Below are 16,362 nucleotides of genomic sequence, written 5' to 3'. Positions count from 1 at the left end.
TTCAACCGGGTTTGTTTATTTATTTATGGCCTTTATTTATATACCAGCACCTCCCTCCCTCGCCACCAGGCTTCTGAGGGGCTGCCAAAGCAATTAAGAGACAATTGCAATGATAAATAAGTAAAGCGAATTAAAGCGCTGGCACCAGCATGTGATGGCAGCCAGGCTGGGGGATGGGGTGGGGGGGACACCCGACTGGCTGGATTTAGCCCCAGACAAATGGGTGGATGGACTGATGGACAGACAGACATGGCCAATGCTTTTGACACTGGGCCACACGTGGCCAGTCCCTTCCTGACCCCCCCCCAGGGCTTTGAAGCCATTCCCAGGGCTGAGTGGGTATCGCGGGGCAGCCCCCGCCATCGTCCCCTCGCTGTTACCAGCCCTGGCTGCTCAGTGGCTGCCAGCAACCTCCCCCCAAAAAAATAATGGAGCTTTAGCGCAGTTTCTTAGGGGGGATGTTCATCCAGGCAGACAATGCTGAACCAGCCGTGAGAGAGGCTAAGGGTTGGCATCTCCCTGGGCCGGCCGGCCACGGGCAGCTTTACGTAGCCACGGTGCTGCCCTGGGATGGGGCTGGTACCACCTGGCAGAGCCGTGGCCCCTGCCCCAGCCCCAGCAGCCTGGGCTCCCGCTGCCCAAACCCCCTCTCCCCTGCCCGGTGCTGTGAATCACGGCCCCCTGCCCGCACCCCGCCAGGGCTGCCTGAGACATGGGCATCAAGAGAAGAATTAAACGCGGCTCATCTATTGCACCTGATTTATGGCTCCATCAGCCCTGGGAAGGTGGGAGGATTTTATTTTTTTTCCCCCTCCCTTTCTCATTCCCTTGTGGCACACCTTCCTGGGGCTGCCCGCCTGGTTTGCAGCTGCGGGAGCATTCCTCACCCCCCCTGCCCCGAGCTCGCAGCCATCCGTGTCCAGCACCCCAAAATCCAAGCAGGGTGCGGTAACTCTGGCTTCGGTGCTCGGCTCCAGCCTCATGGCTTCTAAGTAATTAGCCCTCAGCACGGTTTAATGAGTTGCTGTTTGCCTTCGCCTGGCTGCCACCAGTGAGATGAGCCTGTGTCAGGGCTCAGCAGTAAAGGGACATGAGTGGGGACAGGGCATACAGGACCACAGGCATCCCTGTGACATGGGGGTAAAGCCAAGGACAGCCCGGGTCTCATCGCCGGCGGATGGAAGAAGGGTCCCCAGCTGGCTGAAAATGTCTTTTTAATGACCTGGACATGGCATTTCGAGTCCCCTGAATGAAACCAAAAGGTGACGGCAACACGTCAGCAATGAGTTTGGCATTCTCGAGTCCCCGGCCAGCCCTGCCTGCGGGGAGAGCCCAAGCCAGCGTGCCCCGGCCCCTGCCAGGCTCCTCTGACCCCCCCCCCAAAAAGCGCACGGGACCCGCCGAGCCACTTGGAGCGTCCCACTGCCGGCGGTGCAGGACCCCGGGAGGCTGGAGCCCGGCCGGGAGCCGCTGGCCAGCCCACGGTGACACCGGGGCAAAGGGCAGGCAGAGGGGTGCGGACACCCCCCTGTCCCCCCCGTCACACCTCCGACTCCAGGCTGGAGACCCGCCGCCAGGACCCGCCGGCGCAGGGACTCGTCACCCCACGGGCCACCAGCGGGTCCCTCCTCTCTGTCCCCACTGCCCGCAGCAAGGCCGTCTCCCCACGCCTCCCGCAGTCTCTGCAGCCGCCGGCCCAGCGCCCCGGCCCCCGGCCACAGCCCGCCAGCACCCCAGGGTGCTCCCGGGGCAGCGGGGACCCCCGCGAGAGGTGCCCCAGGTAGAGGGGCAGGTTGGCATAGGAGTTCATGCAGGCATACGGCGCGCACGCCGGCGTGGTGGTGGTGGTGGCACGGGGGTTTTGCCGGCAAGCCTCCCGGTAGGACGGCAGCCTGACCATGGGTGAGCGCGGTGCCAGACGGCTGGTGGCCTGGGGGCAACGGGGGCCACAGCCGTAGCCAGCCTCGGCTTCGGGGAAGAGGTCGGGCACGTCGGCGCGGGCGGGCAGGCGGGCAGCACCGCAGCGTCGCACCCCCCCCGTACACCGCTTCTCACCCCGCTCCCCGGGCACCCTGGCCGAGTTCGCCCACCGGCTCGGCTTCTCCCGCTCCATCACCGCAGCCTCCGGCCGGGCCAGCTCGCCCCCAGCTCTGCAAGTCCTGGTGGCTTTGGGGAAGGCTCCGCGGGGGCAGGATGGAGGCAGGAAGGGGCTGCCCACCTCCCGCCTCTTCTCTGCCGCCGAGGGCAGCTGGGGCAGTGTCCCTGAGCCCCTCTGTCCCCCATCTCCTGGGAGCAGGGGGGTGTTTTGCAGCCGCTCCCCCCTTCCCGATGGCCGCTTGTGCTCCCTGTAGATGTCTGGCGGCGGGAGGTCCCTGGGGGATGTGGGAGGCGGGAGGGGAGCCCCGATGTGGTTCCCCATCAGTGCCTGCTCCCCAATATCGCCCCCAGGGGAGGTGGTCTTCACTAGGAGGTGGGGGAAACCCAGGAGGGTTTCATCCCCTGCACAGCCATCCCGAAACTTCAGGGGGTGGAGGAGGCGGGGGACATGCTCATTTGTCCCTCTCCACTTCTCCTCCCCGGGCAGCCGTGAGTCCACGGGGATGGGCTGCGGCAGCGGCAGCCCCAGGGGAGCACCCTTGGGAGCACTGGCTCTCCCCAGCCTCTCGGTGGGGGCCGTGCTGTAGGGGGGGCCCCGGTGGGCGCCGGTGCTGTTCTGCACCACCAGTTGGGGTGTCCTCAGGGAGAAGGTGGTCTGGAGGCGCTCGCTGTGGCTGCTCCAGTCCTCGATGGTGCGGGTGGCCTGCTCCAGCGAGCCGCCCACACTGGCCGTCGACACCATCTCCTTGGCCGCCTGCAGCATCTTCAGCACGTTGGCCTGGGCCGAGCTGGCGGTGACATCGGGCGTGGGCGCCCGCCCGGGGCTCGCCAGGGTCTGCACCCCACTGAAGCAGCTGTAGATGCCCTGCGGAGAGAAGGAAGGGGGGAGACCCGCCATCAGCAGGGTCACTGGGGTCCTCCAAGAATCTGCCCTGGTGGGTCAAGATGATGTTGCTGAGGCTGAGATGTCTTGATGGCACCTATGTCCCCTCTCCATCATGCCCAGCACTGCCAGGGTGGGTGACACCATCCTCCATCACCCCTTTCCCCAGGGATGCTAATATGGATGTAGTCATTCCCAGGGCTGAACTCTTTCCCCAGACCCTGTCTTTTCTCCCCAGCCAAGAGCTCGCATCAGCACGAGCATCTCCAGTCCCTCCCATGCGGGTCAAAGGGATGATGCCCACCACACCGTGCTCATCCCCGTGACACCATGGGAGGACATTTGGGCCCTTCGATAGCCCCTGGCAGCACCACTCACCCTGCTGATGGCCAGGAGGAAGTCAAGCTTGTGGGATTTGGGGACGGAATGACGCAGCTTCCAGTAGACGAGGTGCTCCCAGGCAAAGACCAGCAGGCTCAGCCCCATGGCCACCAGCAGCATGTAGAAAACCCCGGCCATGTTGTCGATGTCCAGCTTACTGCTCATCACTTCATTCTTCTCATTCTGGCAGATCCCTGACAGCCAAACCGTCTCCAGCTTCTGGGTCTCACCTGGGGCCAGACACACACAGGAGGATGAAAATGGTCCCCCAAGGCATCATGTCCCCAAGCACAGCCCCTGCCCATGCCCACCCCACTGTGGCTGGAGGAGGAGAAAGCCACCCCCAAGCCCCCAGAGCTGTTATCAGCTCAGTCCTTGCTGCTGCCCTTGACCTGAGCATCCCACCAGTCACTTGTCCTTCTCCAGGGCTCTCTCCTGTCTCTGTCCCCCACCCATGTGCCAGCCAGCCGTCCCCTTCCCAGGTTTCTCCTCCCGACCCTCAGATTTTGTGCACGGCCATCCCTGGGATTTTACAACCTGCAGGAAGAGGAGGGACCTCAGAGGGAATGACCCCCCCCAGTGCCCAGCTGGAGAGATGCTGCTGGATTTAATGTCCCCTGAAAGGACCTGGTGGAGAAGCCCATCCTGCAAGAAGCCGTGGAGGCCACACAGGGTCTAGGGACCAAAGCCCTGCTGCCTGGGTTAATTTGCCAGGCAAGGGTGGGGTGAGGATGGGGATAGGGCTAGCAAAGAAGCTCGTCCGGGCACCCACCGTCTCCCAGGAACTGGAGCAGGGCCAGGTCGATGGCTCGCTTCCAACGCGAGTCCTTCTGCAGGGCGATGCCGTAGCCCGTGGTGGCAAACACCTTCCCACTGCCGATGGTCACCAGCTTGCAGCCCTCGTCTTTGCCTGCCATGTAGTTGAGCACCGCTGCGTCGTAGATGAAGGCATCCAGCTTCCTGCCCCACCAAGGGGAATGACGGTGAGGGGGGTGACAGCAGCCCTTTTTTGGGGGTGCTGTACCCCTTCTGGGAGGAGCTTTGCCCCTTTTGGATAGCTGTAGCCCATCTGGAGGAGGTTGCGTCCTCTTTGAGGGTATCTGCCCCATCTTGAAGAGCTATAACCCCACTTTGGGGAGAAGTACCCAACCTGGGGGAGCCATACCCCACCTGGGGGGGGGGCGCATCCCTTTTGGGGGGAGATGTAGGAAGCTGTACCCCATCTGCAGGGGGTTGTACCCTGTTTGGGGGGTCAGTACCTCATGCAGGGAAGATGCAGAGACCATACCCCATCTGGGAGAGCTGTACCCAGCCTGAGGAGCCCATATCTCACTTGTGGGGGGGCTGTACCCCAGTTGATGCAGCCCTACCCCACCTGGGAGGCACCGTACTCCATCCCAGGGAGCCATAGTTCATTTTGGGGGGGGTCCTGTGTCCCATCTGGAGGAGCTGTACTCCAGCTCTGGGAGCCGTAGCCAATTTGGGGGAGCTGTACCCCATTTTGGGGAGCCATACCCCATTTTGAGGCTGGTGAGGGCGTCCTCCACGGAGCGCTGGTTGTACTTGACCATGTGGGTGTGCATGTCGGGATAGTTGCTGCGGATGTTCCTCTCGGTGCTGCCGTTGGGGACGGTGCCGAAGCGGAAGGGGGGGTACTGCTCCTGCGGCTTCTGAAACTGCAATGGGGAGCCCCAGGGAGCCACATCACGTGGTGTCCATGTCCCTGCCGTGTGCCCAGCATGTCCCTAGCATGTTCCCCCTCCCCACACCCAGCCCTCCATCCACCCACCCACCCGTGCCCAGCCATCTGGCAGTGACACCTGCGGCTTCTCCCCAGCCCAATTGTCAGCCCCACCTTCCTGTCACTCAGCCCTGACACGGTGTCGATGTACTGCTCCTGGATCATGAAGGCGGCCAGGTTGGCAGTGTAGCTGGCAAGGAAGATGACGGCGAAGAAGGCCCAGATGAGCACCATGATCTTGCTGGTGGTGCCCTTGGGGTTCTCGATGGGCACCGAGTTGTTGAAGACCAGAGCCCACAGCAGCCACACCGACTTGCCGATGGTGAAGGTGGGACCTCCTGGCCCTGCGGGGACAGGGGACAGAGGAGACAGCCATCAGCCTGCCCGGGGATGTGTCCCCCCCAACCCCTGTCCATCTCCTGCCTCCCCCAACTCACTCTTGCCGCTGGTGAGGTTCTGGTTGTAGCCAACAGGGCTGAAATACTCGAACACGAAGACGGTGATGGCCACCACAGTGAGGCACATCACAAACATCATGACCCAGACGGCCGGGCTATAGGGCTCTGCAAGGTGAGCAGGACATCGTCAGCCCCTCCGGGACACCCCACAGCCCCCTGGAAGCCCCCAAGAGCCCTCCCAGATGGACGGGGCTCATCCTCCTGAATATTGCCCCTCCTCAGAGAGGAGACAGGGGCACCGCGGCCAAGCAGATCCACAGGGAATCAATCAGGAAGGGAGGGGGATGCTGCGAGACTGGGGGATGCAGCCATGCTTCCCCACCTGAACAAAATCAGGCTTTCATCAACGGGGAGATGCTAATGAGATACTGCCCATCTCCAGGGTCATCAGCAGGAGGGTTTTCAGTGGGATCACAGCCTGTCCCCTGTGATGGCTCTGGCACCAGGCATGGGACCAGCCCCCTGGGAGAGCCTCTGGGAGCGCCTCCAGGAGGTGGGGGTGGGCGATGAACCCCTGCCTGCCTGGGATGAGCGGGAGCGGTGGGGATGCATCCGAGCCCTCAACATGCAGCTGCCGAGGCCCATTTGTCAGCGCGTCCTTCGCTGTCAGGGAGGAGAGGCCTCTCCTGATGGGGATGTGGCTCATTAGCGCGGGAGGCAGGAGGCGAGGGGACCGCGGACCCCAGCCCTGCCCAACCGGGGCAGGATGCTCCCGTTCTCCTCGGGACCAGTGAAGGTGACCCCTGCTTCAGGGAGAAGTCAGACCCCGCAGCGTGGGGGGGACAGGAGGGGAAGATGTGCCCAGGCTGGTGATGTCCCCCACCCCACGGCATCCCTGGCACCCGCACCCACCCGCACCGTCCCCGCACGAGCGGCTCCAGCCGAGCCGGCACATCGCCGCTGTGCCCTTGCCGAGAGCCTCAAGCCCCGCTGGAGCTCTCAGACTGAATTTCCTGACGACCTTGGCCAGTCCCCTCCCCTTCCCAGGCTGCAGCTTTGCCTTTTTAAAACTCATTAAATAAAACTTTTAGCACCGGCGGTTTCCTACACCCGGCTTATCCACAGGCTCTGGTGAGGGTGGCAGAGAAGGGGTCCCCAGAGCCGAGCTCAGAGCTGACAAACCCCCGCCTCGTCTTCCCCCCACGTCCTCCCTCCTCTACACAAGTAATGAAGAGGAGGAAACCACCGATCCCAGCCTCCCTCTCCATAATATAAGGATTATGCAGGCGAGGGGAGGAGGAAGCCCCAAAGCTGGCAGCAAAATCTCCTTCCCTTATTACTTAGGCTTTTTTTTTTTTTTCTTAAAAGTTATTAAAACCGAATAATATTTCTAATTCGCATTTGTCGGAAGCGTGGGATGGACCTGCAGACAGACGGACAGAGGGACACACGGCTCACCCAGGAAGGCGGAGGGGGAGACGGTGCCATTGCTCCTGGCCACCATGACGCTGATGCCCGTCTCCACGAAGGGCACGGAGAAGTCCACGATCTCGGAGCGCTCCTCATTGATGGTGAGGGAGCCAATGGCCATGTCTGCGCGCTTGTAGTACACCTGGAGAAGGGGTAGATGGTCTTGGGATGGGCAAATGGACGGGCAGAGGGCCCCAGACCACTTCCCCATCTCCTGCATGTCCAACCTTAACTTTTGTCTTTTTTTTTTTTTAATATTAGCTTCCTAAATGACCAGTGACACCAGCACAGCAGCTGTGGGGTCATAAATGTTCAGCTGACTCCCCAGCTCATTCTCCTCCACCAAGCCTTGGCCGTAAGCACCATGATTTACAATTACACCTCCCCACTCCTCGTGCCAAGCTGTCCCCTGCCCAGGGACAAGTCCCACCGCAGACACCCCCGATCCCATCTCGGCAGGGAAGCCCCAGGCCGGGGCATGCCCACCCCTACCTCACCAATCATGCCGTTCCAGACCCCACGGACGATCTTGCCATGTTTGCCATTGGTCACCAGGTAGAGGTCATAGGAGAACTTCACTGCCTTGGCCAGCTTCTTCAGGATGTCGATGCAGAAGCCCTTGCAGCACAGCTTGGTGTAGGGATCCACAAGGCCATCGCCACTGAAACCACACCAGGAAAAATGGGTTGTTCCAACCAAAGATGCTCTGAGCTACCCTGGTGCCTCTGGGACACCATAAGCACAGGGAACCATGACCAAAATTGCTGATCTCCATCCTTGCTGCTCACCTCTGGGAGGAGTTGGTTTGCTTGCGGCAGGGCACGGTGTTGCGCACGCAGACCCCGGTGCTGGGGTCCGTGTTCTCCACGATAACGAAGGGTCTCTCCTCCAGTGTGGCCACTGTCAGGTGGCGGTTATCAGCCACGGGCTGCAGGAAGGAGCCGTAGCGGGGCCACACCGGGTATTTCATATGGATGATGCCTTTCTCCCACTTGCCCACCTGCCCCCAAAGAAGAGCACACTGTCACCCTGGTGAGGGGCTCTGGGGGTTACATGGGGTTCCGTATTCATCCTCCCCATGCCTTTGAGGCTCATTTCTCCCAGAGCATCGTTAGGCTGGAGCTCAGCCGTGGTGAGCCCCATCTCAGCATCCCCTTCCCCATGCGCCCACTGATAATGGGGCAAGGTGTTTCCTCCAGGACTCCAAGCATCAAGCTTGAGTGATCACAAACCTAGCCAAACTTCACCCAAGATGCTTTTAAACTGGAAATACAACCCCTCTACGCAGCTCATTTCAGGTCTGGGTGTTTGGCCGCTGTTCCCTAGAAGTGGGCACCTGCATTTTTGCCTCTTTTGGAACTTTTCAGCCAAATTGCAGGGAAAAAAAACCCAATTCTTGGCAGAGCTTTGGTGCCCAGCATTGCCGTGAAGACCCACCACACCAACATGGGTACCTTTGGTACCAGCCATGGGTTTTGTATGGGGCAACCTACCCCAAGGTGGGACCCCAGCCCGTGCATAGCCCCAGGCTCATCCTACCCAGCCACCTCCCCACTGTGCCTGTCCCGGGGGAGGTCTGGGGGTCCTACCATCTCCCAGAGCCGGTGCTGGTTGAGCGATATCACCACCATGGTGGGCCTGATCAGGTAGCCACCTTCATTGAAGGAGAAGTCCCTGTGCTCCCACGTCACATTGAGGAGGTGCCTGGTGGGACACAGAGCCTGTGAGCCCCTGGCCATGCGGCCCAGCCCCATACAACCCTCCTCCTCCTCCTCAGGCTCCAGCTGGGCTGCCTCAGGTCCCACAGAGAGACATGGGGCTGAGAGCTGGGGACCAGGTTTAGGCCCTACACAAGGGGCAGTGGGGAGCTGGAGAAAGCCCTGCCAGCAAGGAGGCACCAAGGATGGACCACTGTGGGGTGGGGGATGCACAGTCTGCCACTGCAGCCCTGAGGTGCCACGTCTACACTGCAAAACAGAGCAGTGAAACACCCCTTGGGGTCCCCATGGGTCCCGGGTCACAGAGAAGCATGGGAAAAGGCAAGGGCTGCTCTGGGGAGATGCTCCAGGACAAACCGTCGAGAGGCACAGACCACCGTCTGCAGCCCACAGCGAATACCATCCCCCTTCCCGCCAGCTCCACCCTCCTCCTCCCCTACCCATTGCCTCTCTGTTTCCCCATCCCCCCCCCTTTCACACCCATCCCAGTGGGTCTCCAAGCCTCACCGGTAGAAGCTGGTGTTGGTGGCAGTGGCCCTGGCGGGAGCCCAGCAGTCCCATCCCACCTCCGGGAGGTAGCCGTGGGCCCGGAAGAAGCTGGCTGCCCCCATGGCAATGATGGCCACCCCATCCCGCACCTTCTGCCGCAGGCTCAGCTTCCAGCTCTCCGTCACCACACTGATGAGGCCGACTGGGAAGGAGGCGGGTGGCACCTCCATGTTGCCCACTGCCAGGCTGGGCACAATCCAGACGTATCCCGGCCCCACAAGGCCGGCTTGCTCTGCCATGGTGAAGAGGTATTCGGCTTCGTCCCGCGAGCAGTAAACGATGAGGACCTGGGCATCGATCTGCCGCAGGAGCCGCTGTGTCCTGGAGCTGCTCCGCTCCTGGCTCATCTCAAAGGTGAGCACCTCCTGCAGCTCCCAGCCAAAGTAGCTGGCGTCCGTGAAGGAGCGGATGACGTCCAAGAAGATGTTGTAGCCCGGGTAGAGGCTGGTGATGACGGCAAAGGAGCCCCAGTCGTATTCCTCCAGCACCTTGAAGATCACCTGGATTTGCTGCTCGATGGAGACACCCAACTGCAGGAAAGCTGAGCCAGGCTCCTACAGGAGGAGAAGGGGTCAGGGGCTGCTCCAGCACCATGGTCCAAGTCTCCTGTGCAAGTCACCTTGAATTTACCACCGTGAAGGGTTTGAGGGAGCCATGAACTGGTGTGGCCCATGGGTTGGAGACAGACAAAATGGGACCGATCCCCTGGTGGTCTCCGAGGAATCTCATCCCATACAAAGGGTCAGGCCCTATGGCCTCTCCTCTGTTTCTCAGCTTGCTGACCAAAATTTCATCCAGTGCTTCCCAAAGGAGACCAGTAATTTCTCCTTAAACCAGGAGAAGGAGGGGGGGCAAAGGCCCTGCCGGGCGAGTAACTCCCATCCCAGCTCCGACCCGCTACCTGCTGCTGGAGCCCGTGTGGCTCCTTCCCTCCCACCCCACCTCCCCGGCCATCTGGCCTCTCATTAGCAAACTTTAATTGATCTGATTCTGTCTTAAATGATTCAGCGAATGGCATTTGCAGAAGGTCGCACACAGGCAACGGCGTTTTGCCACCCAGACCCCTTCCACATCCAGAGAAGCAGTTTTTCCCGGTGGTCTGGCCAGAGGGGTGAGCCCCAGGGAGTCCCAGCTGGGGAGCGGGGGCTGCTGGGGACCTTGGATCCATGGGAGGAGGAGGAGGTTGAGCCTTCGCATGGGTCCCTCCACTGTCCCCAAAATACCCAACCCCTGCTGCAGGAAAACACCCAGACCATAGCAAAGCCACAGCTATTTTTTAACCACTTGGGGCTCCAGCTGAGCCCTCCGCACCCACTGCCGCCCTCCCACAGCGAGCAGCAGCTCAGGGTGGTCCAGGAGCACCAGTTGGGGCAGGCAGGGCTGCCGAGGTGCCATCCAGGGGGTTTATACCCCAAAACCTGTGAGCGGTCACAGCATGAAAATGCTGCCTCGAGGAGAGGCAGGGTCTCCACCCCGGGGGCAGCTGCTGCCATGGGAAGGAGTCAGTGCCAGGAACCCTCCGGTGCCCAGACCAGGGTGAGATGAGCAGCCAGGAGGAGATAACCCAAATCTCCACCCCAGCAGGGTCAGGAGCCTCGCTGCAGCCCATCGCTGCCCGCCCAGCATCGTCCAGCCCCGCTCCAGCTCTCCCTGCCACCAGCGCTTCCCGGCAGGCAGGTGACAGTGACAGTGACAGCGACAGTGTCTGATGCTGGCAAAGAGCAGAGAAGCCAAAAATCCTGTTTGAGCCTGTGGTGCACCTGAGATGACTGCCGCAGCCGAGTGAGGCCTCTCCGTGCTGCCTGCTCGGACATTTCAGGGCTGGATCCAGCCACAGCGGGCATGGAGGGAGGAGGATGGGTACATGCCAACCCTGCCACTGCCCTGGCAGCCCCAGTGCCACGACCCTGGCACCCCATAGTGGGCACAGCCTGGAGGGGATGCGGAGCAGGGCACCAGGGAAGGTCCCTCCGTCAGGCACTGAAGTCCCCTCCCATGTCCCACCGACAGGGACCCTTCCCTGAAGTCCTCTCCCACCTCCTACCACCCCAGTCGGCCACACTGCCATAGCCACTGCCTATTCCTGACCACGAGTCCCTACGCTGCAGCCCAGCAGCTCCTCTGCCATCCAGCATTTCACACCCCATCTCAGCCCCTCTCTAACAATCCCTCATTTCTCCCACCCCCCACTGGAAAAAAAACCCAGTGAACGCCTCACCTTCGGGGTCAGGACTACAGCAGACCCCCCGCTGATGCTGATGACAGGGACCTGGGTCTGGGAGGAGATGAAGTCAAGGATCTGGGCCACGGCCTCCGTGCCGACGTTGTCCTCGAAGACGATGCCGTGGATCTTGTGGCTGGCGAGGATGTCGCAGATCTGGGTGAGGAGGGTGCTGGGGTTGGTGTTGTTGACGATGACTGTGATGGGGTGGATCTCCAGGGGCATGTCCAAGAAGCTCTGGGGACTCAGGCGGGAGCGGATGTGCAGCGGGTAGGACGTACCCCCAAACACCACGGCCACGTTGACCACGGGTTCCTCGGGGCCCGGCAGCAGGAGGTCCGTGAAGGCAGCCGAGCAGCCCAGCACCATCGACAGTAGCAGAGCGTGCGCCGGCGCTCTGCCCATGTCCACCGCCGCGTCCCTGCCAGATGGGACACAGCCCCTCGCATCCGGCCACTCGCCAGGACCCCTGGCCCCGCTCCCCCCAACCCTCCCCACCGCCCCGCGGCAGCTGGTGCCAGGGAGAGAGGGGGAACCTCATCCTTTGGAGGCTGGACATGGTGGAGGATTGACCACAGAGTTGTACCCAGCACTCACAGTACACCCCAGTGCCGTGTCCCTTGTCCCCATCCTCACCAAATACTAACGATTCGCAGTCAGTCTCCCCTTCCCACCACCACCCCGTCTCCATCCCACCACCACCATTCCCCTCCCAGCCCCGTTCTGCCCCTCTGCCCTCCCCAAAAGCCATCGCTGCTACGATGCTCCTTATCGCCCCTGTGGCTGGGGACGGGGACAGCAGCCTCCCTCCACAGCTGACAGCCACCTTCAATATTCAGAGGCTTTGCCCTTGAGGGGGGGTTCAGCTCTGCAACCCCCATGTTGGGATTTTGCAAACCACACAGTCACTGGAGCAGCCGGTTCCCTGCCCGTCCCCCTGCCTGTCCCCCTGCCCCAGCTCCCTCGCTGCCACTTCCCATATCCCGACCAAAGTGCCCGGCTGGCCCCTTATCTCCAAGTTTCTCCCCCAGACACCATCCTTCAGCTTTCCCCCTCCTCCTCATCTTTACCCGCGATTGCACGTTTCCCTGCTGGCATCACCCACCCCCCTGGGACACCCACCGCACTGCGTCTCTGCCAGCTGCACCCCAAAGCCAGGCTCGGGGGGATGTTTGGGAACGTGCCCCTGACAGTCCCCAATTTCCCACTGACTGGGGGTGCCCAGCTCGCTGCAGGCAGGGTGGCAGTCCCTGGGGGGAGGGACATGTCCCTGCCCATGGCAATGCACCCCCGTGCTGGAGCTCACCCCCCGCTCGGAGCCCTCCAGCAAAATCAACCCATGGTGAGGACCCATGGCCAGGGGCATCTGAGCCCCTCCAATTCCATTGCCCCCAGGGCCACCGCCGCGGTTCCATGCCAGGCAGCGGGGAGGGGGACAAGCAGGCCTCCGTGGTGGCACCAGCCACACGGCAGTGTCAATCCATGCAGCAAGATGCCAGCTGGTGCTCGGAAACGTCACTTGCAATTAAAAGCTGCTGTTGCTTAACGCGTCCTCGGCACGGCCGGAGGAGCCCCTCGCTGAGTCCCGGATGGTTTTGGGGTCTGGGCTGCCCCAGGGACCCGCACCCCAACACCCCTCCGTGCCGCTGTGATGGACTCAGCACTGCCAGTATGTTGGACTGAAAATGCAGGAAATAAACCCAAAGACTGCCCGGTCGGGCATCCTGCAAGAGCTGCACGATGCAGATTTGAGCACCAGGGCTGTCCCCTCCAGAGAGACAGGGGACATGAGCCCCACGTCCCTTTCCTGCACCCCATGGGTGCTGGCAGGGCTTGGGCAGGCAGCCGGCCACCAACGCTCACGGGCCAGCATCTCACTTGGCCAGATGGGTTTGGGCAGGGGATCATCCACCCCCAGCACCCACCATCACCCGAGGGGGTTCACCCTGTCCGGCTGCATCCCCCCCACCATCCCGCATCGCAGCCAGCCGGGCTGCAGGAGCCACGACGCCACGCCGATGGCCGCAGCCGGGGCCCCTTGGCCGGAGAGGGTGGCGGGTGAGTCATGCCATGCTGGCAGCGTCCCACGCTCCGGCACGGCCAGCCCAGCGGCGGGGCGGCCCGCACCGCCTGCTCCTCACTGCGAATTCCCGAGTATTTTTAGTCCCATGATAAATAATTCATCGGGAATCCGGCATCAGCTACCCGAGCAGAGAGGAAGGGGAGCAGCACGCCACCCAAAACAAACAGAGCCGCTCTCCCAGCAGCTCTGCCCGTCTGAGCCCTCCTCAAGGACATTTAAATATACTCCAGGCCCTCGTGGTGAGTGATCGGGTTCGCTCACACCAGCCCTAGCACCTCACCCATCCCGGGCCCTTGTCCTCCTCTTCCTCAAACCAGCTCTTCCCTGCGCTCAGGAGCCTCTTCTAGCACCGAGCAGTCGAAGCACGGGCCAGCAAAACCCTCCCGTGCCACCAAGTGCTGCCTCCAAAGGGGCTGCTCCGCTCCCGACGGCAACTGGGAGCAGGTTGGGGCAAACCAGTTTCCCACCGGACCAAGCCGCAGGTGGAAAGCATCCCCCTCCCTCGCAGCGTGATGGCAATGGCAGAGCAAGGAGGTGGGCACGGGTACGCCGCATCGATCCGCCATTGCTGAGACAAACAGGGGAATGGATTTCCATCCTTCCTGGGAATCTGGCGCTGCCGGCTGGAGGCCAGCCACTTGCCGCAGCCCTTGGTGGCTGCGGAGGAGGATGGAGGGGTCAGGGCCAGCGAGCCCATGGCTGGCAGGGGCTCCGTGCGCAGGTCGGAGCCAGGGCTACTCCAAAATGGCTGGATTCGGGATGCGAAGAGCAGCCAGGTCCTCCAGCCCAGCCGACTCCGTGTGCTTCCAGTTTGTTTTTTTTCTAGGAGCGAGCTATAGGGGTGCGGGAAAATGCTAATTTTGGGGGGGGTGATGGTGGGGAAAGCAAATTGCAGGAAACTGGTGGAGGCAGAGGAGGAACCGAGACCATCCCTGCGCTACTGCCAGAGCCGGGGCTGCTCCTGGGCTCGGCACAACACAGCAAAGCCCCCATGGACTTTAAAAAGAAATCCACTTTTTTTTCAATCTCTTCTAGCACGCACTGCGGAGTTGCTCCTTTGGGAAAATGTCTTCCCAAAAGGGAGGTTTTCCAGCCAGGCGAAGAGCCGGTGGCCAGGCTGGAGCAGGAGGAAGGTGGCCCCGGCTGGGAGCCCGGGCAGGGCAATGCCACCTCCTCAGGGACGAGAGGGCACCCACGGAGCTGCTCAGTGACTTTGGCACTTGTTTTTTGTTGCGTTGGGGCAGTTTTGAGCAGGTTAACCTCTTTCGTAGGCACAGCTTCACCTAATAAACCAAACACTCACAGAAACCTCCTGCTAAAGGCACCAATCAAGCCCTTACCTCCCTCCACCTCCTGAAATGTCATTTTAATGCAACAGGGAAAGTTTGCTCCAAATTTTAAACCTCCGTTTTATCCTGTCTCCATCCCTCCCTCCCCTGCTCCAAGACGGGGAGAGCTCATGCAGATATTTTGACCTCAAGAAAGGGAGAAATAAAATCCCGAAATGCAAAATATCGCTCAAGAAAGAGAAACCTTATCCCCCCCAAAAAAGCCTGTGAGCCCGAAACCACAGGGGAGGCGCAGCCTGCACCGGGGAGGGGGAACCGCTGCCGATAGATGGAAAGGACGGAGCAAACCTGAACCTGGCGGGAGCCGTGCGGGGAGGATGGGGGGTCACCGGGGAGGGCACCAGGTTGTGCCAGGGCTTGTCATTGCCCGAGTGGAGGACATCCTTGTGGAGCAAGGAGACCTCGACAGAACCCCCTGAAAGGAGGGAAAGCAGGAAAACCTCCACAAAGGCAACTCATCGCCGCCCCTGTCCCCACGCAGGGGGATGACTCGGGAGGGAAAAGCACCGGCAGCCCCTGGCGAGCACTGTCTCCTTTCAACCTTCATCTGCCACCACCCAGCATCACCCTCCTCCTCATCATCACCCTCCTCTTTCTCATCACCCTCCTCTTCCTCGTCTGTGCCTCCGACAGCAACAGTTGTGGGCCGGGGGCTGCGGGCCAGGGTGATGGTGAGGGCCCCGCACACGCACGCACCGAAACGCAGCTTAAAAAGGTCGAATATGGATTAACCAAAAATAAACGCCAAGTGCCCTGCCTGCCGCTGGGTTACGCAAGGTGGCGGGGGGGGGACAGGGCTGGTGGCACCCAGGGAGGTCTCCTCTCTTTTTCCTGCCTCTCACCCCCCCAAAAAAACCCCATCACAGCGCCCAGAATTAAGGTTTATTCCCATCCGCTGTCCGGGACGGGAAGCGGGAGCTCTCGGCGATGGGGATGCGCGGGGGGATGCTGGGGCAGAGGGAAATGGCCAGGGCAAGCCCCCCCAAACACCCCCCTCCATCCCTAAAAGTTACTGGCGGCGGTGCCGGGGCGGCGGCAGAGCCCGTCGGGGACCCGGCTGCCCCCAGCCCGCCCGGTACTTACGGGACCGCCGCTGCTCGGTGCCTACATGCCCCGCGGCTCCGGCGGGGCTGCGCGTCCCACCGGGGGCTTGACTCTTCCCAGCCCTCTCCCCCTCCGGGGCAGTCCCCCGGGGTAGGATCGGCCCCCGCCGCGGCTGGCGGGGGGGTCCGGCGGCCGCCGTCGGTCCCGGCTCGTCCTTGGAGGCGGCGGTGGCGGCTCTGCAGCGGCGGCTGGAGGCAGGGACGGGAGCGGAGGAAGGAGGGAGCGGGAGCGGAGCGGGTGTGCACGGGGGGGGGCCCGGTGGCAGCAGGTGTCTCGGCGGCCGCCGGGCCCCGGCAGCCATCTCCCCCCCGCACCGGGACCGGAGGGGCTGCCCGGGCGGGACGGGCCGGGAGGAGCCGGCGGCGCTG

At 62.1% G+C, this 16,362-nt stretch overlaps 1 protein-coding gene across 1 annotated transcript; it reads right to left on the bottom strand.

Moving 5' to 3' along the window:
- Window positions 1–1,172: 1,172 nt before the first annotated feature.
- Window positions 1,173–16,289, bottom strand: GRIN2C (glutamate ionotropic receptor NMDA type subunit 2C). The gene is made up of 13 exons (XM_074607547.1): window positions 15,974–16,289; window positions 11,456–11,879; window positions 9,196–9,791; window positions 8,560–8,674; window positions 7,759–7,970; window positions 7,463–7,631; window positions 6,959–7,112; window positions 5,540–5,665; window positions 5,217–5,446; window positions 4,877–5,037; window positions 4,134–4,321; window positions 3,359–3,591; window positions 1,173–2,962 (listed from the first exon to the last, which is right to left on the bottom strand). Exons 2-13 carry the CDS (start codon window positions 11,861–11,863, stop codon window positions 1,541–1,543), a joined length of 4,014 nt encoding a protein of 1,337 aa, XP_074463648.1. The 5' UTR covers window positions 11,864–11,879; window positions 15,974–16,289; the 3' UTR covers window positions 1,173–1,540.
- Window positions 16,290–16,362: the final 73 nt, after the last annotated feature.

This window comes from Larus michahellis, chromosome 14, assembly GCF_964199755.1.
Source record: "Larus michahellis chromosome 14, bLarMic1.1, whole genome shotgun sequence".
In the NCBI taxonomy this organism is placed as follows: domain Eukaryota; kingdom Metazoa; phylum Chordata; class Aves; order Charadriiformes; family Laridae; genus Larus; species Larus michahellis.
This window is presented reverse-complemented; position numbering and strand designations above follow the sequence as displayed.